General features: G+C 47.4%; 5 protein-coding genes, 1 long non-coding RNA gene and 1 other non-coding gene across 15 annotated transcripts in view; 3 read left to right on the top strand and 4 right to left on the bottom strand.

Annotated features, from left to right (window-relative positions):
- The first annotated feature begins 143 nt into the window (after positions 1-143).
- Positions 144-1,146, top strand: LOC118505118 (NADH-ubiquinone oxidoreductase subunit 8). The gene is made up of 2 exons (XM_036040432.1): positions 144-310; positions 388-1,146. The coding sequence occupies exons 1-2, from the start codon at positions 274-276 to the stop codon at positions 1,002-1,004; spliced, it is 654 nt and encodes a 217-aa protein (XP_035896325.1). The 5' UTR covers positions 144-273; the 3' UTR covers positions 1,005-1,146.
- LOC118505119 (actin-related protein 2/3 complex subunit 3) lies at positions 1,136-2,113 on the bottom strand. Its single transcript, XM_036040433.1, has 2 exons — positions 1,955-2,113; positions 1,136-1,771 (listed from the first exon to the last, which is right to left on the bottom strand). Exons 1-2 carry the CDS (start codon positions 1,958-1,960, stop codon positions 1,241-1,243), a joined length of 537 nt encoding a protein of 178 aa, XP_035896326.1. The 5' UTR covers positions 1,961-2,113; the 3' UTR covers positions 1,136-1,240.
- Positions 2,114-4,256: 2,143 nt separating this feature from the next.
- On the top strand, positions 4,257-17,926 carry LOC118505116 (acyl-CoA Delta(11) desaturase). Of its 4 annotated transcripts, none has more exons than XM_036040428.1 (5): positions 4,257-4,505; positions 14,320-14,598; positions 14,706-15,042; positions 15,149-15,334; positions 15,622-17,926. In XM_036040428.1, exons 2-5 carry the CDS (start codon positions 14,373-14,375, stop codon positions 15,938-15,940), a joined length of 1,068 nt encoding a protein of 355 aa, XP_035896321.1. In that variant the 5' UTR covers positions 4,257-4,505; positions 14,320-14,372; the 3' UTR covers positions 15,941-17,926. The 4 variants fall into 4 exon arrangements, with proteins under 4 accessions (XP_035896321.1, XP_035896320.1, XP_035896322.1 ...); XM_036040427.1 differs by lacking the exon at positions 4,257-4,505 and adding an exon at positions 5,017-5,418; XM_036040429.1 differs by lacking the exon at positions 4,257-4,505 and adding an exon at positions 10,355-10,448.
- Positions 4,281-4,713, bottom strand: LOC118505120. The gene is made up of 2 exons (XR_004905387.1): positions 4,605-4,713; positions 4,281-4,542 (listed from the first exon to the last, which is right to left on the bottom strand). It is a non-coding gene; the product is annotated as an uncharacterized LOC118505120 (long non-coding RNA).
- On the bottom strand, positions 16,207-20,544 carry LOC118505117 (short-chain-enoyl-CoA hydratase). The gene is made up of 2 exons (XM_036040431.1): positions 20,308-20,544; positions 16,207-20,253 (listed from the first exon to the last, which is right to left on the bottom strand). The coding sequence occupies exons 1-2, from the start codon at positions 20,411-20,413 to the stop codon at positions 19,388-19,390; spliced, it is 972 nt and encodes a 323-aa protein (XP_035896324.1). The 5' UTR covers positions 20,414-20,544; the 3' UTR covers positions 16,207-19,387.
- Positions 19,099-19,170, top strand: Trnad-guc. The gene has a single exon. It is a non-coding gene; the product is annotated as a tRNA-Asp (tRNA).
- A 361-nt stretch (positions 20,545-20,905) lies between the features above and the next one.
- The window catches only part of LOC118505113, a 33,247-nt gene continuing 29,696 nt past the window's right edge, over positions 20,906-24,456 (bottom strand). For all 6 annotated transcript variants that reach the window (XM_036040418.1, XM_036040419.1, XM_036040415.1 and 3 more), the window contains exons 10-11: positions 24,262-24,456; positions 20,906-24,192 (exon numbers count right to left, since the gene is read on the bottom strand). In XM_036040418.1, the coding sequence (XP_035896311.1) occupies positions 24,076-24,192; positions 24,262-24,456 (312 nt within the window). In that variant the 3' untranslated portion in view covers positions 20,906-24,075. The remainder of the gene's footprint in view (positions 24,193-24,261) is intronic.

Below are 24,456 nucleotides of genomic sequence, written 5' to 3'. Positions count from 1 at the left end.
GGTTGTTTTCACTTGATACAGTCCAGTCTTCAAGAAAAGCGGCATATATCGCCAAGTGGGCAAAGTGTTTTTACTAGCATTTTGATAACAATTGTATGAATCTTGGCAACAGATGTAAACAATCACGAAGGAAATCCTATTGTAAATTTACGTAACTTCACACGGTGCTGTCAAAATCCTCTCGCGAGCAAGAAGGCGACTTGTGAAAAGTTTTGCAATAGTTTGCAAATAGAAGATCTGTTCGGGTGTTCACAAATTTCAACGAAAGCAGCAATGTCGGCCGTAAAAATCTTTTCCTTGGCCAAACAGAGTAAGTAGAGGCCGTTCCACCCCCGGAGCAGTGCTTGTGTAACATTGTTGTCTCTTCCATCGCCGCGTATTTTGTAGGCAGCCGATTGGTTCGTCCGTCAGCGATTTCGGCTGCCGCTAGGTGCTACAGTTCTCAACCAAAACCCGCGTCCATTAAACCGGAAGAGTACTATTATGTGAACAACAAGGAGAAAAGCATGGACATGAACGACATTACCGATCGTGCGGCACAAACCATCTTCTGGACGGAGCTGTTCCGCGGTGCCGCCGTTACGCTGGCGCACATCTTCAAGGAACCGGCAACCATCAATTATCCTTTCGAGAAGGGACCGCTCAGCCCACGGTTCCGCGGTGAGCACGCTCTGCGCCGCTACCCGAGCGGAGAGGAACGTTGCATCGCGTGCAAACTGTGTGAGGCCATCTGTCCGGCGCAGGCGATCACCATCGAGGCGGAGGAACGTGCCGACGGTAGCCGTCGTACAACTCGCTACGATATCGATATGACCAAGTGCATATACTGTGGCTTCTGTCAGGAGGCTTGCCCGGTCGATGCCATCGTCGAGGGGCCCAACTTTGAATTCTCGACCGAAACCCACGAGGAGCTGCTGTACAACAAGGAGAAACTGTTGAGCAACGGCGACAAATGGGAGTCGGAGATCGCTACGAACATTAACGCCGACTATCTGTACCGCTAATACGATGCATAATACTTTGGGCAGTCCAGTCCCGTGGATAGCAAATATGTATGATAACGATTAATTAACACTGAAAAATAAAGCTTCACGGCTCAAGAACTGTAGCTGTCCAGTCAATGAGAGACACGGCATAGAGAACTTACACAGAATGTATTATATTTAAAGGGAAATTGATAGGGACCAAAATGCACGTACAAAACAAAACCGTAATACCGTCCCTGTCAGAAAATACTATCCTACTGGCCCGGTCCGGACAGCGATTTGTCCATGAACTTCTTCTTCGCGAAGCACAGCCACCATTTGTTCGGTTTACCGTCCTCACCGGAAAATACCCGCTCGCAAACACGAATGCCGACCTCCTGGCGCAGCTGCTGCAAATACTGTCTCATCAGTTCGGCCTCGGCTGGCGAGTTCGGTCTGGCGTAAACGGCATTCAGCGGAAAGCCCGCTTCACCCGGAATGTCAAAGCGCGAAATGGCCAACGTGTACATCTCCTGCAGTCCTTGATTTTTGTTCGAACAGCGCTGCAGCTTCTTTAGACACTCTGTCACGTACAGGGTGATGTAAATAAGCACCCGATCCACCTCCGATTTGATCTCGTACGTGCGGAAGAACACATTGGCTTTGAAGTAGTACAGCGTTTCATCGATTATGTCCTGCTCGAGGCTAGCGTTCACCGGTGCAGGTCCACGGGCCTGCGTTCGGATCGGCAGAATGGCCATATTGCCCACGGATTGCGAGTAATCCTTGATTTGCGAATGGTAGGCCTGCAATGAGGTTGTGGAAAACGTATCAACATTGTTATCTATTCGACTTCTTTTATACCACCAACGGCACACCCCGATGCGTTTCGTACACATGATGACTAATGCCACCAGCAGAGCCACTAAAGAACAACCCACACATATACTATCCGTGCTAGATTTTGCCTAATAGATTTCCAAACTTACCGGCATCGTTATAGACCTATTGCTTGACGCGTTTCCCTACTTTTTCGATAATTATTATTGACTAAAAAGTGTCTACAACACTAGAGTATCGGGAAGTTGGATTTATTCCCCAATTGTTTTGACAATCCGACACGAAAACCAAATGGTCGAAAGCACGGGTACTGCCTCGAGCTCACTTTTGACAACTCACAATTTGACATAAGGGCTCCAATTTGACATAAGGGACAGTGTTGCCAGCGAGGAGCGCGCTGCTCAAAAAATAATATATGAAAATAAACTCGCTCTGTAATATGGTAAATCTTTTGAGAAAATATGATTAATTAAGTAAGTAATCGTAAATCTAGGGAGATTCAGTTATTAAATTACAGTACAATTGTATGTTCTGCCATTCTAAACACTCTACCACCTCAACTAGAAGTTCTCCTACGCAAGCTCGCTCCAAGCATGCGATGATGAGTGTGGCAACTTGACCGTTACCAATTCATAACACAGTCTTTACAAATCCGATCCATGTGTTCATTCATCGGAAATGGCGCGAGCCTGTAGCAACGGTGAAGGTCAATAGCAACGCATCGGCACCACGTCACACAACACGTGCACGCGAGCAACATATGCACCCGGGACGCATCATCCGTTCAGCATCTACGCGGTTTATGACTCAGTGCGGCAGCGGAAAAGGAGATCGCCAGAGAAGCAGAGAATTTAATGCGAATGGCGTGATGTGATGCGCTCCCGTGTTGGCTGTCGCGTTCGCTCTTTCTGTGCGTGGCGCGGTTTCGTTCGCTCGTACGTTTCCCATTCGATCAACAAACAACAGCCGATTTGGGCGTGCACCGCTAGCCGTCCCATTTGCGTGCGTATCGGTGTTAGCAACCGGCATATTTTCCTACTCGGTCACACCTATGCCCCACGGTGTGGTGTGTGCAAAAAATATAACAACACCAACATCATATCCAAATGCGCTAGCGCTAGCATGACTCTTCCACACGGCTGGTGGCGCTTTGCCGTGGAAAATCGACAGATGTTTTTGCTCGAGATTAATCAAAACTTACGTTCGATTTGCTTCAATGGACGGTAGCCACCTAATGCGCATAATTTCGTTGGGTACATTTCCTATGACGACGATCCGAGGGTAATGTTTAGAAATGGTAGAGCTGCGATGTAAACAATGTGGGGCCCAAAGAATGCCTCCATGAATCCCAGACAATTCCGCTTTACACGTGACTCAGCAGCCCTTACACGCCGCGAAACGTGCCCGAAACGATGACGTCCGACTGGTTTGACTTTCAGCCAGCGAATAATTCACAATCCAGCCTGCATATTGCAACAGTGCTTACCGTGCGTTATCACGAAATGTTTTCACTTGTTAAACGCGTGATTTCCATTGCTATACATTTGACAATAAATCAAAAAAGCCAATCGGACCGTCGTATCGAGCCGAAAAGATAAAAAGACACCTGTGATGATGGGCTATCGCGTACTATGTAACCCAGGCTTTGCAGATAGCAAAGCACAAAAACAAAACCTTATCGCGGCGATGCTTCATTTTGGGGCGGAGTATGTTTTCTGCGCAAAACGTATGCTGCAAGCTCGCGGTTCTCCTTACGATGGTTTGTTGTTAAATACGGCGTGAGAACGTTTTGTTTTGGTGGATGGGAATTAAAAGGGAACTAAGCGCTTAACAGTTATTACACACGTTATCACAAACCGTGAGGTGACGCTTTTAACTGATGACGAACAAAGTGAGGGAGATTTTTTCATTGAGCTTACACCTTAATCGGAGAAAAAGGAAATTTACACAAGCAAGATTGAGCGGATTAAATCGCTACAATCGCTAATCGAGCTAATCTACCTGTCGGTGGTTACTTCAGTTCAAAATGATTAAAATAGGTCTCCGACTATCTAGAGCTCAATTGAAGCAAGTTGCTGTGGTTCAATTGGTCCGGTGTAGATCGATGCAACGTGAGAAAATATCGATTGAGGACAGCAGCAATAATGCAAGAAATGTACAAAACTTGACAACACTTCAAATCGAGATAATACAGCAATAATTTCACGATGCCAAAGTCCACCTTTCTGGACAATAACATACGGTCGGAAATAAGCCCCAAAACCCACTTCACGGACGGTCGGTACAATTCGAAACCGAACCGTTGGCGAATATAGTTTATCGTCGGGCGACCGAGAGACAACGATACCAATACTCTCCCCAAGCACGCGCGACTAACCGTAAGTGTGTGTGCGTGTGAGGCCGCTCGGCGATCGCAGCAACCAACGGCGATGTATCGTACGATTTCGCACATTTTCCCCTCACAAAACCGGTACATTTCCGTTTAACTCTTTGCAGTGCGTGGTCGTGAAAAGTCTTGCCAGTGCACGCGGCATCGAGTTGAAGCGGTTTGGGAATTTCTGGTTCTGCATTTCACATTTCTCTGTGCGCTGTGGTGCTTCGGAAATACGGTGGCGGTTGTTGGTAGTGCCGAATAGTGCAAGGCTAGGGCAATTGCGGTGCGAGTGTGGTGATTGCCAAATTTTGATAAGCACGACCAAGGTGAGTACAGTGTAAGCGTCTCTCTAGAAAAACAAAGCTACCGAAATTAGCGAGTACGTGCAGATTGCCGCGGGGTGAAAGCGTATTTGTTGAGGTTACCGCTGTGAAAATCCTCCCCGGTTGATAAGAACCTCGTCGTGGTCAAGAGGATTCGGTTAATCCCTGGGGAAAGAAAGTGCAGTCGGTGGTGGTGCTGGACTGGGGAGCGCTGGGTAGAAAGAGGATGCCGGTCAAAAAGCCTACATAGCTCGCCCCTTCACGCTCTTACCCAAACGTTGTTGCTAACGTGCTTTGTCTCGCTCCCGCACACACGCACACCGACTGACGTGTGTATGCGCGCGGCGTGGTTTCCTGATTGAAGGAGACTCCTAGGACTTCTAGACGTTCGCTGATAGCGTAGGATCATTTGCTGTGAAACATCCCACCTTCTTCCTGCCGACTGTCTCCCCTTCCCTCCTGTTCACCCTCGAATGCTTTTGCTAGAACGCCCAACTGCCGGATGACGTGATGGGATGATCGGACAGCCAGAGACACGCACACACTAGCACTCCTTTTGTTGGGGGCAATGTGGCGAAGGTGCACTCAACACAAGCATGATGCGAATCCAAACGTGTGCGATGCTCTTTCATCATATATAACGTTCCGCGCTCCATTCTAACCAGTTCAGTTCGACGTAGTGTCAACCGTTACCAGCAGTAGCAGCAGCAGAAGCAAACACGCTTCATCCGCAACATCTGTTCAGTGCGGTGCCTGGGTGCTTTTGCAGCCGGTGGTAAACACGGAAGGAGAACAAGGAAAAGCTTCCCCAAAAGGTGTGGCGGAAGTTTGAGTGCGACTCGCTCGGCATTTCAGGAAGCTAAGTCCGGCTGTGAGGGAAATTTTTTCTCTTCACTCATCCAGCCCATCAATCCCGGTAATAAACCTTTTTCTCTAAGTGCTTACAGCAGTGTTGTGTGTGCGCCAAGTGTCGTCCGTGGACTTTATATCGTGTGGCTCTCCCAGTGCGTATGTGTGCGAAAAGTAGACTGTGAATTTGGCAGGCATGACGGCAAAACGCATTCGCTTTCATTTTCAGCATTAATTTTCGTATGTAGTGACGCCCAAAATTCATCATTCGATGATGATGATGATGATGGCGAGGAAGCAAGGGTAGCTACGAGCGTGCTCTGGCCATCCGCTTATTACATCCGCGCTGTGCTGTATTTTTGTGCGACACAAAGCAATCCATGCCACGGAAAAGCGCACTACGGTTCCGGTTGGCCGATTCACGCTCTGTCAACGTGCCCATGATATTGTGCGCGTGCGAGAGTGAGAGAGAGAGAGGAGATGGCCAATTTCCATTGAATTGGCCAAAAAATCCGCACGGAGAGAAATCGATTTGTAAACGATTTTCGCTGCCCCACACGTTTCCCGTGCTACACCGCCCTATTGCGTGGCGTGGAAGTCGTTCTTGACTTTTGGCAAAACGTTTTTATTTTTGCCAAATGGCTTTTCCGAGCAGCGGCAGTGTTGTAGGTTCACATTTCCCTCCGACCGCTTGTTCGTCCGGGTGAGAGAGGTGAGTTGTAGGTCATCATATTTCACCGTTAGGCAGCGGAGACAGGGTGTGAAAAATGATGCGATATTACGTAAAAAAGAAGCTCGCGCTGTGGCCATGGAAAACGGTGCGTCCCTCGAAGGAACGCTCAATGCAGGAGGAGGGAAGGAGACCGTAAGTTGCAACCACCATGACAATGCGCGCACGGTTTCGGACTATTGCTGTGCAAAAAAGATACCATTCTACACACAGATCCCCAACCACACACATACATATTTAAAGGTGTGAAAAATCTTCCTTTATCTGGTCTGGAACACATTGATAGTGGAAATGTGAATGGTGTTGTCACACTTGGCGATAAATGCATTCTGCATAGATCGAAGAAAACACCATCGGAGGGAGGGTGCACAGTTAATAAATATTCGCATAGTCAACACCTTCGGGAGCGATTCAGTAGGCTACGTGTGCGAAAAGGCGTATCTCGTGCTTTTTGGGTTGTCAAGGGTGCCTTTGGTCGCCTAACAACCCGTCGAGATAGCGTCGCTTTGGGTAAGCTTTTCAAAACCTGGACACCGACCGTAAATGTATGGTGCAATTTAACATTAAATGTATGTTTTCATGGAATCATCTTTTTGTAGATAACGGATGTGTGTGCCGCGGCTGCCTGCGGGCACCACCACCCACTGATGGACAGTTGTTTAAATATGTTGCTATTAACTCACTGTTTGGCAACGGAAGTACATTCGCGCTTCTCATCCGGTGGCCCTTTCTGCTTACAGCACGTTTTATGTATCACGCCTGGTTGCCCCATGTGTACTCTGCTGCTGCTGCTGCCCACACAAACGTACACCGCAGGCAGATCGATCCGTACTCTGGTTTGCAAAAATAGAGCACCGCAGCAGTACCGGAGCAACGAAAAAAAAAGGCAGATTCCTCCACCTTCTATCGGATGGGTGTGTTTCCTTCGGAGAAGCTAAATTGATTTTATTTTTACCCGTGCCTGGTCTGGTGTTGTCTGTTGTATGTCGTTCGCACCTCTCTGAACCTGCCCCCTTACTACTGTTGCCATACCAACGACATACACGGAGGGGGTGAATGATGAAAATTATATTTGCTTACTTTGTCTGCAAAGATTTTATGCTGCAAAAATACTAGGAGAAAAAACAAACGGGAGCAGTTCTCGGGTTCGGGCCTTTTTTTCTGTGCTGCTTGTTAAAAAGTGAAAACTACAACAAGCAGCAGCAGCAGCAGCAGCGCCAAGGAAATGCTCTGGTGCACTCCTCGAAAGCAAAACACTGAGAGGCAGATAAAATAATATGTAAAATGCAGCAAGTACAGCGGGGCAGCAACGCCGTTGCATAAGCAACAGGTGAGCACTTGCACCTTGCTCCACCACATATCGGTTGGAATGGGATGGTTGTGTGTGTGTCGGTATGGCTTATATTAGTAACGCTCTTTCCCTATCCTCGGCAATCGAGGATTTGTTAGTTTTGATAGCATTTCTTAGTTTACCTAATCGTGTGAAAGGTAACATGTTGTGTGTGCATTGCCCATCCACTCTCTTCGATCGGGGCACAGTAAATCCACTGCCAGTAGTGATGGCAAACGAACGAGTTGCGCTTTCCGTTTCGTTGGTTCGCTGGAAATGTTGTTTTGCGCCACACACATGTGTTATGTATAGGAAGCTCAGTACCTTGAAAAAAAAAACTACTGCCGCATGATTGTACTTTTATTTGCGAGGGTAAAAATGTAGCATAAAAATAGTTGTTTTCCTCATTTTGGGGAGAGTGCTTGGATCCTAGGGGGGCCCTCTTTTTCTCGGTTATAAAAATTGTGAACGAAAACTTGAAACATAGGAAGCTTAGGCTGTTGTGTTGCCATGGGTGAGCAGGAAGCTGTGCTAATTTCTCGCCCAAGAAGCCCGTCCAACAGACGGGGAATAGCCAGTTTTCCGTGACACGTTTTGGGGGAGAAGCAATTTTCTTGTGCAGCAATTTCATCAAACGGTCAATAATTAGGCAGACCTCCGGTGTTATATTTCGGTTACGCTTTGTGTTCATCGTTTGCCTGCTGGACAGTTGTGAGGCATTCGAGGCATCGACTGTAGTAGTTAGCTGCATTAGTCTTGGCAACCGAAAACTGGCTAGCTTTGCTATTTCTTTTATTTGGGTTGCAGAAAGCGCCCAATCGATTGAATGCGCGTGTACGAGAAGAGAGTAGGGAAGAAATAAAGGCTCTACCAGCCGCGGCCAGACCGACAGGCAGGCGCAGACCATGTCAAAATATCGTGTAGGGGTAGTAGTAGTCTAAAGGGCTGTAAGGGTAAGAAATGTAAGGGCGAAGTGAAATGAATGCAACTAGAGCAACTTCCATTTCTTTCTGAGTTACGTTTGCCCCACACAGACAAGGTGTAGCCGGTTAACGACGGATGATGATGGACCAACAAGGTATATGGCCAAGCACGCACGAATATCTACGCGTGAGTTGCGCCAACAATCAGCCGCGAGCTTCTTCTGCGTGTGGGGCAAGAGGTTCTTTACTGCATGCCCAAGTGCACAGCCCCATGCCCTTCAGACCTTGCAATCGAAGGGTTTCGCATGATTGTGATGGCTGTCTGGTACGTTTTAAGAAGACGAAATTTAACTGATCTTGTTTTTAGTTTTAATCACTACAAAAACAAAGGACATATATGATCTTACATCTAATGGGGGAGACACCGGGTCGTTTTGACAACATGTTATGATGCAAACAGCAACTTGACAAAAGCCATAAGAAAGCGCAAGAGCAACGAAAAACATGTTTATTTCGTCGTACAAAAGCCGCGCCGTTAGCCGTGGGGCTTTTTTAAATTGCCATTAAGCAACGAGATAAGCCAAATCCGGCTTACGGACGCAGCTGCGTTCTAATTTAGGTGCGATAATTTAGTTTCGTTTAATGCTTGTGAAGTAACTGGCAAAAAAGCCTCAGGATTTGCAAGTTCTCCTTATCTCTCTCTCGGTCACGTTTTTCCTTTGCCTTCAGTTTATGTCCTCTGTTGCTCGCTCAAAGCAACAGACTTCTAAGAAAGTTTCTTTGAATCATCTAAATGTCGTGGTACAGGGCGAGACACTTGCTCGCTGATTCTTCCCCATCTGTGTACATTAACGCAAAACACATCATCATCATCCACTGAGTGAATTGAGCCTGCCATAGCGATGTTTCTTGAGGTAAACGTTGATCATAAAATCCTTTGGAGCGCAATCCCATGCCCGCCTATTTCAACGGCTCCATAGAAGCTCCATTGTCAGCTGATTTATTTCCCTGTGCTGTGCGAAATACTCCGGCAACGAAGAGGAAGCAAGTCTCCTGTTCGTTCAGCCTAATTTGATATCGCATTGATGCATTGTGTGCTTGGAAGCATGAATGCAAACAAGCGTGAGCAATATGCTCTGCTCTATGGCGGCTTATATGCAATTGCCACACTGCAGTCGGCGATCGTCGACCAAAGGGGAACACGTGACCATGTGCTGATGCTTTGATGCGATCGTTCGGTTTTCCTCCGATAGATTGTGTTTCATCTCGTTTTGTAGCTGTTCGTATCATCGTACTTGCTTGCTTGCGACAAATAGCCCGAGATGGATGCGAAATTGCTCAATTACTTAACAGTATCCATACAGGACTTCAGCTCGTGCTGGGCTCAAGGTGCACTATTTTTGGGACGATACTTGGGTGATGCGCGATGCTGCCGGGCCGCCGCCAACCACTATCAGACACTGATAAGCGCGCTTGCGAAAATGATCAGCTGACGACGAGGACGGCACAGCGCGAGCGCGGTCCAATTGACCTCTCTCAGTCGCACACCGCCCCAAGGGGGGGGGGGGGGCAGGCGCAGGTAATTGCGGGAGCCGGCTTCTCGAGTGTGTGTTGAGTCGTCAGCCGAGCAGCAGCAGCGCAGTAACAGACACCGGCGCGTCACGTTGTTGTGGCAGAAATATCGCGCCAGATCCTTGGTAGTGATCGCACGCTGATCAATGACGATGCTTTGACGTGATCGGACCGCCATGCTTAGGATTAGAGCCGCGTGCCGTGCCAGTGGCTCGCAACGTGCGCGCCGACCAACGAGCAAACGGCAACAAGAACCTCATCCCAACACTATTCTTGTTGTTTTGTTATGACCCGGGTCCGTCGAAATTGCAAGACCCCCCCCCCCCCGTCTTATCAGCGTTTCACCGCGAGAGATGCCTTTAACCTCACCTGATAGTGCGAATTTGTGCTGACGATACAGCAGGGAGGTGCTGACGATTGGCGAGGAATTGCTACAGCGCCGATGGATGGGTTTAGTACCTTCTTGACTTTGCTGGAGTTCGGAACGGCTGAGAAGAGTAGGTAGACGTGGTGAGCTAAGGTGGAGAACCTACTATTCCCTGGTGAGCAGTGTTCAAAGAGAGTTGAGGTGTGCACGATCACATCGGTCATTGCCAACGGGCGGGTGGGGGGGTGGTCTATATTTTTGTCGCTTTGGCAGCAGCACCAAATTGGCAACGGCGCTTTTTTAAAAATAACAGAAATCCACTCATGCAGTTTGGGAATGTTGGTGGATGTGATATGGTGTAGCATTAAGCGAACCGCGTGCGAAGGCTTATCCCTATCGGAAGTAGTGAGGAAGTAATGGAAGTTCTTCACAATTATATATCTAATTTGTATGGACTCCTTACTGTTGCAGTCTTTGATGATTGGCGGAAGAGCTTTGGACATCTTCAGCCATAGAAGGGGGATGGCCATTGCATTCCCCTATGCCAAACGCTGACAGCAGCTGGTGGTGGTCGTTTGGTGACGTCGATTCGAGTTAACTTAACCGCCGCTCTGACTATTTTTCATCAATTTGGTCAACGTCAGCGTTAGTGTTGTTGTTGGTGGTGGGAAGGACCTGCATAATACATTACTGGTCGCCGCAGTCTGCTGATAATTATTAAAATGTGGTGCGCAAAAGGGAGGCGACGGGCGTACTCGCACGTGGCCACCATATAACGCTACATTGGGACTGTTGTAAAGCGGCTTGCGCAGAATGTTAATTAGCCGACATCAGGAAGAAGAGCACCGCGACACTGTTACGGCTCGGTTTGGACAATTTGATGTACCTTGCAGGAGCTAGTGACGCTATAGAGCTTTACCCCCCAATGTTCTCGTAAGTGCGTTAATGAGATTGTTGGGCGCTTCCATTACTGTGTTTGAGGCTTTCACACAGAAGAAGGGCGTCGCACACATGGTCACATTAAAAGTGAAGTGCGTCACAAGCATGGAAAGCAGCAGCGGCAGCACCACTGGCTGGATTTAAATGGTGTGTTGTTGTGCTGCGTCCCTACAGCACAAGGTTAAACAATCAAACAAAAACTCTTACCGAGGAGGTCTTTTTGACGTTAATTAACTGTAGGTAATTAAGAATTTATTTTATCTCGTTTTTTGGTGTAATTTTTTAGTAAGCACTAACGTACAGCAACGTTAGTTGGGACGGTCGGTCCGGTGGCCATGGCGATAATGGCGCCGGTCTTCACACGGCAGGACCGGGGTTCAAATCCCATCCCGATCGCCTCCCCGTACGCCGGGGCTGACTACTTTGCTACGGGTAAAATCAAGTCACAGAAAGCCAGAAATGGCAGGCCGAGACTTGGAAAGACCGGGGATCAAATCCTGCTACTACTACTTCGGGTAAAATCAAGCCACAGAAAGCCAGGCCCCCCTGAGTCCTTTAGAGGTTGTTATAGTGCCAAGGAAGAAGAAGAAGAAGAACGTGCACAAACGAGAGGCTCTAACGAACAAAATTCTAGAAGCCAGGGAAAACTCCCCCATATCTATATCGCCTAGAGTGTGCTGCAAGAGAAAATTCCTGCATCTGCGCTCCCACCGCTTGCGCGCGCGGAATCAGCTGTGTTTACGATGCCTGCTGGGGGGTGGGGGGGTCGGTATCGATTTTTCTTCCGTCGCATCAACCGGGCCCAGACGAAGGAGCGTGGGTGAGTTTTTCTCAACCCTGCGTTCCTGGCCCTGGGAAAGAGAGATAGGCGCGACGACTTCATGTCGCGGAGCCCTTTCCATTTTATCGATCCGGAGCACACACCGCGTATGGCATGGCGGCGCGCAGACAAAATATGTGTGTGTGTGTGAGAGATTTTCTTCTCTGCTGCTGCAGCTGCTCTGCTGAATGCTGCTTTTCCATGTGATGAGGATGTTTTGGAGAGAACCCACCCCTTATTGCGCTCTTCTGCCCTGGAAGAGAGTGTTGCTGTTGCTGAGAACACTACTGGGAACGTTTGGAGAGTTTGGCAAGAAGATATCTAATTATAATCGTAATACCTCACCTCGAGATATTCCAATGCCTCCTGTTCTCTTTTTTTGGAATATTTTGACACCTAAAATATTCCAAATTCCTTTCCGTCTGCCAAACGCATAGGTCTCCAGAATAGTCCAAGACCACCGAGAGCTGCTATCCAGCGATTGGGCAGCCCCCGCAGCAACTGTTGACTGGTGAGAGCAGAGCGAATTGGCTGCTTGTTACCAATTTTGCAAACCTTTTCAATTTTCCCTCACTCCAGTCCGGTCCGTGCCATTAGAGTAGTAGCAGCAGTAGACGACTCCACTCGAACTCCACTAGCACACACTGCTCAGGAAAACGGAATACAACGAAGACGTGTGGGTCGGTTGTCCTTTAAAGTTTAATGCCAAAAAAACCGCTGCTCTAGCCGTCCTCCAGGGTGTTTGGAAAGGATATTCAGCGTACATCGAGGTGACGTCTGGTTCTTCTGGGAGTGTTTGAGTAGAGTGAAGCCGTTGATTGCGCTTCGAGTGTAAGAGTGTTTTGCTAGAATTCTGCTACGAATTGCTGGTAGTAATCGAAATTGCGTCTTCAATTTTCCTCCTCCAAACGAGGATGAGCAGGAGGGAGGGCGGCGTACACACACAGCCACGAATTTTGCGTTTGCGTTTCAGCTCAACGCACGAGCAACGGGTTGTGGTGCGTGCGTTCCGCAGTAGTTGATGGGTTCTTTGTCTCTTGGTCGATTGATTGGGGTGTAATAGTTGGTTGTCGCTTGTTTTAGAACAAATCACGCGAAGCATTTTTGTCGCTGTATCCACCAATAGATGATAGCGGTCCCGCATTAGTATCGTGTCGGCATGTGCTCCGTGTATTTAGATAATAGAATAAGTGGCCGATAGCATAATTTGCTCGCCCAGTGGTGAAGAGAACCTTGTTGTGGTCGTGTGGATATTCCCATAGGAAACTGAGGGAAGTGTTTCGATTGGTGCTGGTGCGTGTGTGTCCTCCAAACCATCTGTTGCTCCTGAATAATGTACACGCGCCGTGTGAACGACTTGGAGCTTCGGTGGTGGTGGTCAGCAGCAACTATTGGGTGTTGGGTGTGATTTTTCTTCACCCAAGCGCCCCCTTGATGGTGTCAATTTTCCAATGCGCGATAATTGAGAGCCACACAAGTACTACAAGCATGAGTGTTTGCCGTGGAAAAGGTCGCACGTGTCGAAGCAATTGTGAAGGGGCTTTGGTTGTTTGGTCCCGTCAAATCGAACAACGCAATATGAATAACAGCATGGAGTTCCGGGGTGCGATCTCTTTCTCTCTCGCTCTTCTTGGCCTAACCGATCTCTTGCTCAGGTCATGCCTGCTATTTCTGGCCTACTAGACTTAATGGATACCACGTAGTTGGATGGCTAGTCAGAGGGTCCTATCTTCGGGGGAACGGTCCAGATGAGATTTGATCCCCGGGCCCTGAAGGCGTATGAAGACTTTCGTCGTTGTCCTCCTATCCAGTGTGATATGGAGCAGGAAAAGAATGAATTAAATCATTCAAAAGCCCCACCCGCGCTACGAGGTTTGAATGAAAATCGATATAAAACACGCAGCGAAGACGCGCGATGATATTTTTGTCCGTTCTGCTATATTGCTGTGCATATATTATCGATTAGCTAGCAGCAGCAGCAGCAGCAGCTAGCCTACAGCAACGCGCGCCGGGTCTCATGCTTTCTGCCCATCGATGACCCTGACCTTTTTGTTGCTGTTGTTGCTTGGGTGTGCATAAAAGAAGCAGCATAACGCGAAACGCCTCAATTCACACTCTCTACCGACACAAACACGCACCGTCCGTTCTTGATGTGTCAAGGAAATGTGTGTCCATATCCGCAACATTGCTTGATGATAACTCGATCGCGCGCTGTATGACCGCGTGGCGGGGCAAGCACAGGTTATAATTATGTTCGATTTCCATTTTCTCCTCGGTTTCTCGGCAGTTGGTAGAAAACGCATACAAAAAAACAACACGCAGGAGGTCAAAGGACAAAGCATGGCCCCGAACGCAACTGTTGAGGCTACCGGCGTGCTGAACGAGCTGGACGCCGAAACGATCGACGGCGGTTTGGCGAAGGATGTGACGCCCCTGAAACGGGCGGAAAAGCGCAAGATAAAGCTGGTCTGGAGGAACGTGATTGCCTTCGGTTACCTGCATCTGGCCGCCGTGTACGGCGCCTTCCTTATGCTGACCTCGGCCCGGCTTTACACCATTGCATTCGGTAAGTGTTGTCGCGGCATTGGTACAAGAAGTAACACGGTGTGACCTACATCGGAAGATAGTTCTCCTCCATACTAACATACCTCCATACTCTTCCGGCTTGCGTAGCCTTTGTGCTGTACGTTGTATCCGGGCTGGGTATTACGGCGGGAGCGCATCGGCTGTGGGCGCATCGATCCTACAAGGCGAAGCTGCCACTGCGCATCCTGCTGGCCGTGTTTAACACGATCGCGTTCCAGGACTGTGCGCTGCACTGGGCCCGCGACCATCGGGTGCACCACAAGTACTCGGAAACCGATGCCGATCCGCATAATGCGACGCGTGGCTTCTTCTTCTCGCACATCGGTTGGCTGCTGTGCCGCAAGCACCCGGAAGTCATCGCCAAGGGCAAGCAGCTCGACATTTCCGACCTGGAGAGTGACCCCGTGCTGCGCTTCCAACGCAAGTGAGTATCTTTTTTGCTTGGCGGCAAGGAATATTGCAACGTGATGCAATCGATCGTGTTCTCTCTCACATGTTCTCCCATCTAATCGAATTGCTTCTTCCGCCAGGCATTACATGATTCTGATGCCGCTGGCCTGCTTCGTTCTGCCCACGATTGCGCCGGTGTACTTCTGGAACGAAACCTGGACGAACGCGTGGTTCGTTGCCACGCTGTTCCGCTGGACATTCATCCTGAACGTGACCTGGCTGGTGAACAGTGCTGCCCACAAGTGGGGTGATAAGCCGTACGATAAGTGAGTAATATACTGATTATCAAACGGCTAGCAGAGCAGAAGAGACACACTTTTTCCCATGCCTGTTCAACACACCTTAAACTAGTGATGGGCAAAACGGATGGTTTGAATCGAAATCGATTCCGGAAGGGTAGGTCCAGGAATCGATTTCGGAATCGGAATCAATTCCGATCGCCCATCACTAGTCTGACCGTTCGCCGTTCAGACCTCGGACCACTGCTTGCCTGTGCCCCTCCCTTCCTTAACCTCTCTTTGTTTGCTTTGGCTACCCTTTGCACCTGTTTTAGGAGCATCTCGCCCTCGGAGAACCGCACGGTGGCTTCGTTCGCGTTCGGCGAAGGATGGCACAACTATCATCACGTGTTCCCGTGGGACTACAAGACGGCCGAGCTGGGCAACTACCGAATGAACCTGACCACGGCGTTCATCGATTTCTTCGCCAAGATTGGCTGGGCTTACGATCTGAAGACGGTGTCCAAGGAGATCGTGGAGAAGCGCGTCAAGCGTACCGGGGACGGCACCCACACGACCTGGGGCTGGGGCGACAAGGATCAGGACCAGTACGAGGTGAAGCATGCGACCATCATTAACCAGAAGGAGGATTAAGCAAACCACCACCATCCTAGCTTTTCAACACACACACGCACCGTCCTAGATGGATGTGGTTGGGTGGGTGGGAGCGAATAAAATTACAATGCCGTGTGATAGGAAGTAGAGAGAGAGAGAGAGGCGAGAGAGAGAAATCGAATCGGAAATCCCCCCGGTATGGTGGGTAGTGGATTGGGAGAGAGATGATTAACAAAAAGAAATAATGCTCGAAGCAAATGATTAACATCAAAAAGGCTGGTTCACACATAAGTTTACTACATACGTTTGAAAAACAAGCAAATCATCCCCACTATTGATTAATTAGGAGGCAAAAGAAAGGGAAAAGCAGCAACACACTAGCTAGTAGCGGAGGGACACTTCACCTTCTGGGTATAAAGAAAGCGAGTTGTCGCGTTACGCAGGACCAAATGCGTACCATCGTCTGAACGTGGCTTTTGGAGTACGATTGGCTATCCCATCCGGCATCTCGAGCCCGGTCCGCTGTGTGTGAGAGGAAGCGAGTAGAGTAGAGTAGAGAGACTAACATCATCCCCCTTCGAAAACGCCCGTGCGCCAACGAGGACATTTTGTGATAGGAGGCAAGTTAAGCAGCAGCTTAGAAAGATGTTCGTTTTTCCCTACCTTCTTTCTGTACTTCTTCAGACTAACTTTTCTGCCACACACACACACACACACACGGTTCAAACCCCGGAAACTAGTGAATTTTTTCCAGTATAGCATATAGGAGAGAGGCGCTCATCGTCGACGTCGTCGTCGTCCTCGTGGGGGGGTGGGAAACTTTTTTTTTGGTTAAATAGTTTGTAGTCACGACACACACCGTCTTGGGGGGGGGGGAGGAGGGCGCGGGGTTGGGAATTGGGCGCAAATTTCGGAACCGTGTGACGACGGGGCACGGACGGGCTTTTGCGTAGCTTTAAGTTAGTAATTTATTGTTTAACACTCCTCCCTCTGCGAGGGGTCACCGCACACACACACACACACACCTGCAGAAGTTTCACGCGCGCACACAAACGCAAAAGGAGTTTCATCTCTGGGCCTCCCGGAATTGATGAAAAGAAGGACGGTTGAGCTGTCTACTAATGTGTGTTCTGTGAGTGTCCGTGTGTGACCGTGTGTGTGTGGTAGGGTGAAAATAAAATGTGAACTGAAAACACGAATAGAACGAGGAGGAGGAGGATGAGGGAGAGAGAGATAATATAGGTGCACCGCACCACATCCCCCACACGCATGCTGTTTGAATTCCGGTTCCGGCTGGACACCACTACTAAGGCCAGGGAGAGATACTCAGGAAGTGTGGCCGCAACAGTGTGTGTGTGTGTGTGCATGTTTACTTCTAAAAACAATTACCCCCTTTTGTTGTGCTTCTTCTTCGCATGTTGTTGTTTTTTGGTGAGGCGATTTTCCGAAATGATGATAATCCTCTGTGGCGCGCGCGCGCGAGCCGGTTCCGACGAAATGAAAGAATGTGGAAATGCTGTTCTCTTCGCTTTCGTAAAGTGAATTGAACAACGGACTGTAGCAGAGGTTTTGAACTTCTTATGGAACTGCTCTGTTGGGGGATGATGGTGAAAGGAGTGGAAAGCACATTCTAATTAATCCTACCCCAACCCTGTTACTCCTTGTGAACCAACCTAAAAAAATGGAGGAGAGAAAAAAGGAGAAAGAGCGAGCGAGAGAGAATGATAAGAATGCATTGCCAACGAAACGAAAAGCAAGAGAAAGTGATTGTGGTGGGGATGGGAGGGATGAGGATGAAGGTGGGATGAAGAATATTTTATTAAAACAAATGTAAAAATTAAACAACAAAAAGATATAAATGTTAAACACACACACACGCAGACACACACTAGCAGCGAAAACGTGGATAGAAGATAAAGCAGAACACAAATAATCCCAAATTTTTTAAAAAGCTAATTGATAGTAAAACAAAGGAGGAAAAAGAGAAAATTCTTCGTAACATATACAAACCCACACACACACACACACACACATTGAAAAATACTGCACAACATAGAACATAGAGATAATGAGAAGAAAAAGAGTGGGGGGGGGGGTGTTCGGGGGATCACATTTTAATCTCGATAATACAAAGAGCGAACTATCGAACTCTAATCATAACGCACTTGAAACGCGCGGGAGAAAGCGAGGGAAAGAACTGTCTGTGTGTGTGTGTGGAAGCTCGTTGGATAATAAAAATCTAGTACCGATTTCCAACGAGACTCCAATCGGCGGGGGGTGGGGGGTGGGGGAAGACGTTGATTTTCCTTTTGTTTGTTTCGTCGTCTCGACTCAATCACACCCTTCTTCTAATCGTCGTACAACCTATATACACACACACACATATGTATGAAAATCAACAACTCGTGTCCTTACGCTCCGGGACTACACGGAGCTTAATATTTAGTGGCCTGTGGGTAGGAGTCAGTTGTGGTAGGACTACTGTACTTAAATATATTTAGAATAGAATCACAACCAGAAAAAGGAAAGTGTAACGGACGGATGGAACTGTGCCAGTCGAGTATTTTTGTTTTGTTTGCTTCTCTGTCTGTTCTTTTTCAAAGCAAATACGTTTGTCTCTTCCTTACGTTCGGGAAGGTTTCAAAAAGTCTATAATACTATTTAGAGTATAGTTTATAAAGGATTTTTCCTTTCCTTCGATTTCACATCTAATCTTAAGCCTCGCGGGCCGCACCGTTTAGAGTAGCAGCTCCAGTGTCCTCCTTCTTGGTGTAAGCGATGTAAGCTTTATCCACAGTTTTTCGCTGCAAAGAAAGAAAACGATTGTCCCTTCTTCTCAACCACAGATGAAGGAAGAAAGTGGTGTGAATGTTGTGTGTGTGTGTGTGTTGGTCAATGTTTCTTCCATCATATTGTACTTGATGCGTATGCATGTATGCATGTACGGGAAATTCGAAACGCAACACGGAACAGAACTTTTAGTAAACCACTTGTTAGATAAATTCGTTGTCTCGCCGGTGGACTGTTTTCCTTTGCTCTTGATGACAATGTTTAATTTTAATTACTGTGACTTCTTTCTAATAAACAGTTGTGAAATCTCTAACAAACAGTATAAATTAGTTAAACATATTACATTTCAAACAAAATTTGTCTCGTTAGCGCAACCAGAGGCAAAATAAAGCTCTCCCTCTCACATGTCCTCGATAGTATAGTGGTCAGTATCCCCGCCTGTCACGCGGGAGACCGGGGTTCGATTCCCCGTCGGGGAGAGGAACTTTTTTTCTTGTTCCTTTTTTCTTCCGCTAATAACTTTCTTATGTTCTTCTCTTACATCGCGTTTAGCGTAATTTAATTAATTTTTGCCTGTTTTTATCTATTTTAAGGTGATGGGGACATATAATACAAATTTTATAGTAGCTTCGGAAAAACCTTTTTATCTTAACGCATTTACACTAGCACATTTGCACAGCCTACTTATGCCGGTCGCTATAGCTTCGACTCATGCTTCATCTCTGCCCGTTCCCAGTCGGCTAGCTTACGCTCCTTGATGCCGCTGAAGCTTCCACCCCGGCCGATTCCTTGCCGAAATTTGTCCGCTCCTGCTTTCGCCTCCTGCAGCAGCTCGACGGAAACATCCGCTGCTTCACGCTCCAGCGCTTGCTCGAACGATTGTGCCGAAAAAGCGCCATAATACGCCGCATCCCGATCGTGACGGATGCAGAGCTGCGGGTACTTGGCAATGCTCATCGCTAGATTGTAAGCCTGTCCGAGTCCTGCCCCGACGGCCACTACCCGATTGACGAGCCCGATTTCGAGCGCTTCTTTGGCGGACACCGTCCGACCGGTAAGAATCAAATCTAACGCTCGGGAAAGCCCGATCAGAGCAGGCAGCCGAACCGTACCGCCATCGATCAGTGGCACTCCGAACCGTCGATTGAAGAACCCAAGTACGGCATTCTCCTCCATTACGCGCAAATCGCACATTAGCGCTAGCTCCAGTCCACCGGCCACGCAGTACCCGCTGATGGCACAAACCAGCGGTTTCCGTATCATTCGTCTCGTTGGACCCATGACACCTTCCGGATTGTGGACAATGGATTGTGCCTGCCGTGGGTCCTGCTGGCCGGCCAGCTCGCCTAGATCGTACCCGGAACAGAAGCTTCCACCGATACCGTGCAGCACACCCACATCCGCCTTTGGATCGTTTTCAAAGTCGGCGATAGCGGCCGATAGCTGCTTGCCCGTCAGCGAATCGATAGCATTTCGGAGCTTCGGACGGTTGATACCGATCAGTGTGATGTTGTTTTCCTTCTCTACGACGATAGCGTCTTCGGTTGGGTTTGCCATTCTTTCTGCAAAAGAGGATTTGATAAGCATTGACGTATTATACAATTAACCATGTTTACCTTTTCCCGGTTCGTGCGCTGCAGTTGTACACCGCCGGGAAAGAAGCGTCGTTAGTGTGTTTCTATTTAAAACTCTTCCACTACAATAGCTTTTTAGCACATTCATGGTTATTTTTGAGCTGCGAGATAGGCATACGCAGCAGCTTAATGATAAGCAAAAGTGCTTTTAAATAATGTTGATAACACCGACCGCTGCTGCCGGTGATTTTTGTTGTTGTGTTGTGTATTTTGATTTGACTTTTCTCAGCACAACAAACCGCAGCACAGAGGGACTGCGCTCGGTCATCCAATTTACCGGTTGTTTAGGTGATTTACTCGTTTCAAATAAATTATATTGCTTTGATGTCTCAAACAATGCTGTAATTTCTGTTTTGAATAAGTGGTTTTGGAAAAAAAAGTCGAGCAACGACTGAAATCAACTACCACTACGGAGAAGGAGCTTTGTAACGCATCTGTCGGAGAAAACCGTTACGATGCGTTACTTTGAATGCACTGGCAGTGTGTCGGAGTTTTAAACTGACAGTTAGTAGCTGTTACATTTGAAAACTATTTTCTTTACGCGAATGGTGTGTAAAAAAAAATCTTACAGACACTTTCGAACATTGAACGGCATTTTGTTTTCTTTATTATCGCATACATTACATCGTTTCGAAAACAGTAGCAATAGATCCGTGTTACGCTTATTATTGCCACGTTCCTTTCAGTTCGTATCTCGCTTGTTTCGTTTGTCGCGTGTGTACATTTCCACTAGATAAACACACACAGCATTTATCTTCTTTCGCCCCAAATTGCAATTCCTACACAAAACCCTAAGCCAACAAGCAGCTGCTTTTTGCCAAACAGGTCAAAAACTATCCCGTATTGTATGGTTTTGGGCCCGAGCGCGTGTTTCGGTTACAAATTTTCCCCTTTTTTCTAAAAGGCGCACTGTCGCATTGAACGACTGTTTAGCTTGTTTTCGTTTTCAGAAACCTTTTTTCAAGCTAGCTAGCTGTAGCAAACGAATGTTGCACCAATTGTTCTAATGAAAACGCGCTTATCTTGCTAGTTGATGGCATTCGTTCTCCCCATAGAGATGTCTCATCGAAATTGGATGGATATGTTGCGAAGGAAACACATCGTTCTGGTTTTGTTTTCAATTTATTTCGCACCCCGCGATGCGTTTAGTGTAAAAATATTTAACAAAACAAAAACGCTTTTACCCTGAATATCTGACACCGGCCATAGGTTTCGCAGCATTAAATTAATTCACTTTTCTGGCTCTTCTACACCCGTTTTAAATTATTCCTTTAGTGTAACGGCAAAATCCACACCAACACCTAGCACAAAATGGGAAGTAGGACATTATGTACGCGGCGTAAAGGTTAGGTAAATGTTGTTTCCTACATTACATCGCTACAACAACATGCTTTGGGCTATTTTCATTGGTATTAAAACATTTGTCTCGTTATTCGTGTTTTCTTTTGCTGTTTGTCTCGGTTTGGGTCGGAAGCCTGTTGCTTCGTCACCCTCTTTGGGGAAGTACTTGGCAGCCAAATGGCGGACGTATGGCGGTGTAAAATGCTTCTTACGCTGAGTCGCTCTACAAGTTGGGGCCATTTCGGTACAGTTCGTTTGTTTGTGTATATATACATACAAAACGAAAGCAAACCCGAAGACACAAACACTACTGCTGCAAACTAACTGCGGCGTGCCATATGGACGAGCGATATGCAAACGATAGCTCCTCCCGGTTTGGATGGATTTTTATACTTTGGCTTTAGTGTCTTTTCTTGTTGTGAGTTGGTTGTAGGTTTTGTCTGGTATTGGCATTTGTGTCGCTAGCATACTGTCGTACTGTCGTACACATACGTGTCGTATGTGGTGAACGTACCTGTGCCTTCATTACATGTGTAGTTTAAGTAAAAAAATAAACGATACAAAAACAATTCTTTAGCCTCATAATAGTAATCCCAAGCTTGTTGCGCTTTTGGGAGAGTTTGGGTAAAGCTTTAGGACGAATTTGGAACTAAGCGCCATGTACATGTATGCCCATCATCATCTCTACATCTACATACATACACACACACTGTTTATACTAGTGACACATTTCAACAAGGAGCAAAAAGCGATGGACTAGAAAATGTACAGCTTGCAGCAAGAGAGAGAAAGAGAGAGAGAGAGAGAGAGTGTGTGTGTGTGTGTAAAATAGATAGAGAAAAACAGTTGCTTAAAGTATAGAGCACAGCTTCGTAACGTAACATTTGAACACACACACACGCGAATGAATAAACAGCAACAAAAATTAACATACAGCGAATACGTGTGTAAAAGGCTTAATTATCTTAGTATGGCACACGCATACTGAGATCAACGCGATCCTAGCAACCGCACACTATCGCGCTCTCACTCGCTCTCCATAAACAGCAAACAATGGCGTCGTAGCAAAAGTAAACGGAAACGATTTCGACACGGGCTTACACATCTTACTCTAGCTACATATGGGCTACACGAATGGTGGTGGTGGTTGTTGATGGATGATGGTGTTTGATGGTGACATTTAACTACAGCACAATAATGTATGTGTATAGAAGAGCGCCGACGATCAATTAGCCGAACGATGGATGAATCTACTGCCGCCTGTCGCCTGTGGTAACCTAGTGGTGAGTGAGTCTTACTGCCCGTCCTGTGTTACACAATAAGTACAAAAATTGAATGCTATTTACATTCAGTACAAAAAACAAAGCCTTCCGGGCCCTGATTTGTCTCCAAGTTTGCCCACTTCTATCCTGTGTTTTTATACGTACAACATACTCGCGCATTCGACTGTTGGGGCTGACTAGAAGACACGGTGGATAGAGCTAGTAGAGAAAGCAAATGGCTAATCCTCGCACCGAGGGACCGATGTGTAACAAAATTGGTAGAAACGGTTTAAATATGGCAACTTTAGCTATAAAGCGATTACAGCGCGGTGTGGACGTTTGTTACTTTCGCGCGTACGGTGTGGCGCAATAATGCTCAGGGGTATAAAACTAGTCCGCGCTACGAGCACGCGTTTGATTTAGACTTCAATTTTAGCTAATTTGATCTTATCTAACAATTTGTTTGTTTTTGCTCTCCCGCTTTTTAGAGCATGACTTAAATCGGCATTGCAAAAAAAAAAAAAAAACAAAAAAATCAATTTCGAATATTACCGTCCGCCTGTTGAGTGATGCTGCACGGCAGCTTCATCGCCATCAACACTTCTATTTTCCTGTCAGGTTTTCCTGATTTAAAATGCGCCACTGCTGCTTCTGATAGATAACGTTAGAAAAGAACGCCGTGCTCTGCGTAATTACGTACATAGCGGACCTGTTCCGAACTCTTTAACCGTCTCTTCCTCGATGGTGAATGGCGTTTGGCTTATGCATTATACACTAATGTTAATGATATGTGTGATACGATGTGAAAAACGATCGACGTGGAATAACAATTGGGCCGATGATGAGGTTGGGTATGAGCGGTGACATGCATGCAAATGGAGTTAGCTAGCCAGTTAGTAGATCCACAGACAGCAACACGACAACGACAGCATATGGACAGTTTCAAGCTCCGACACCGGACGACGACGGCCGAAGCAATATCAAACTACCCGGGATGATGCGAAGCGCCACTATTAACAACACCTGCCGCCGCCTGTCCAATCAATCTGTGATATGTAGTGCAGTTCCTCTAGGTCTCTCCGAGGACCGGACGATGTCCCCGAGCGAGTCAATGTTTTTTTTAAGGCGATTATTGACACACACCAAACTACTTTAGCCGTTGGGTAACGTTGGCCAGTGCAACGGCAAACGCTTGCAGTGCCGAAAAGGGGTACTGAAAGTCGAGCGTGTACGCGTTACCATCGATCCGTCCAAACTGCATCACCTACAAACGGAAACAAGCGAGTGAGTTGAGTTGGGTCGGGGAGTTCTCGAAGCCACTCGAAAGACGTACCTGTTTGCCACGGAATTCGATTTGAAAGTTTTTGGCCGATTCCTGCGTAACGCGCCCACCGAAGTCCAGCTGATACACCTGACTGTTTTCGTTCCACATCGGGGCCTTGTTGTGCATCACAAACTCGCGCCGTACCGGGGCAGGTGATTGCGAGGAGCTGGCCACACCGTTCGGTTCGATCTTTCCGCGTTTTAG

The sequence above is a fragment of the Anopheles stephensi genome, chromosome 2, assembly GCF_013141755.1.
Source record: "Anopheles stephensi strain Indian chromosome 2, UCI_ANSTEP_V1.0, whole genome shotgun sequence".
Taxonomy (NCBI): domain Eukaryota; kingdom Metazoa; phylum Arthropoda; class Insecta; order Diptera; family Culicidae; genus Anopheles; species Anopheles stephensi.
Note: the sequence above shows the minus strand (reverse complement) of the source record. Positions and strands in the feature narration are given on the sequence as shown.

Excerpts from the sequence above, each read along its gene's own strand:
- LOC118505118 (XM_036040432.1), top strand. The coding sequence starts at position 274 with ATGTCGGCCGTAAAAATCTTTTCCTTGGCCAAACAGA. Across the intron at positions 311-387 it reads CTTTTCCTTGGCCAAACAGA|GCAGCCGATTGGTTCGTCCG; the intron begins GTAAGTAGAGGC and ends CGTATTTTGTAG.
- LOC118505116 (XM_036040428.1), top strand. The coding sequence starts at position 14,373 with ATGGCCCCGAACGCAACTGTTGAGGCTACCGGCGTGCTGAACGAGCTG. Across the intron at positions 14,599-14,705 it reads GCTTTACACCATTGCATTCG|CCTTTGTGCTGTACGTTGTA; the intron begins GTAAGTGTTGTC and ends CGGCTTGCGTAG. Across the intron at positions 15,335-15,621 it reads GGTGATAAGCCGTACGATAA|GAGCATCTCGCCCTCGGAGA; the intron begins GTGAGTAATATA and ends CACCTGTTTTAG.
- LOC118505117 (XM_036040431.1), bottom strand. The coding sequence starts at position 20,413 with ATGAATGTGCTAAAAAGCTATTGTAGTGGAAGAGTTTTAAATAGAAAC. Across the intron at positions 20,254-20,307 it reads AGCGCACGAACCGGGAAAAG|AAAGAATGGCAAACCCAACC; the intron begins GTAAACATGGTT and ends CCTCTTTTGCAG.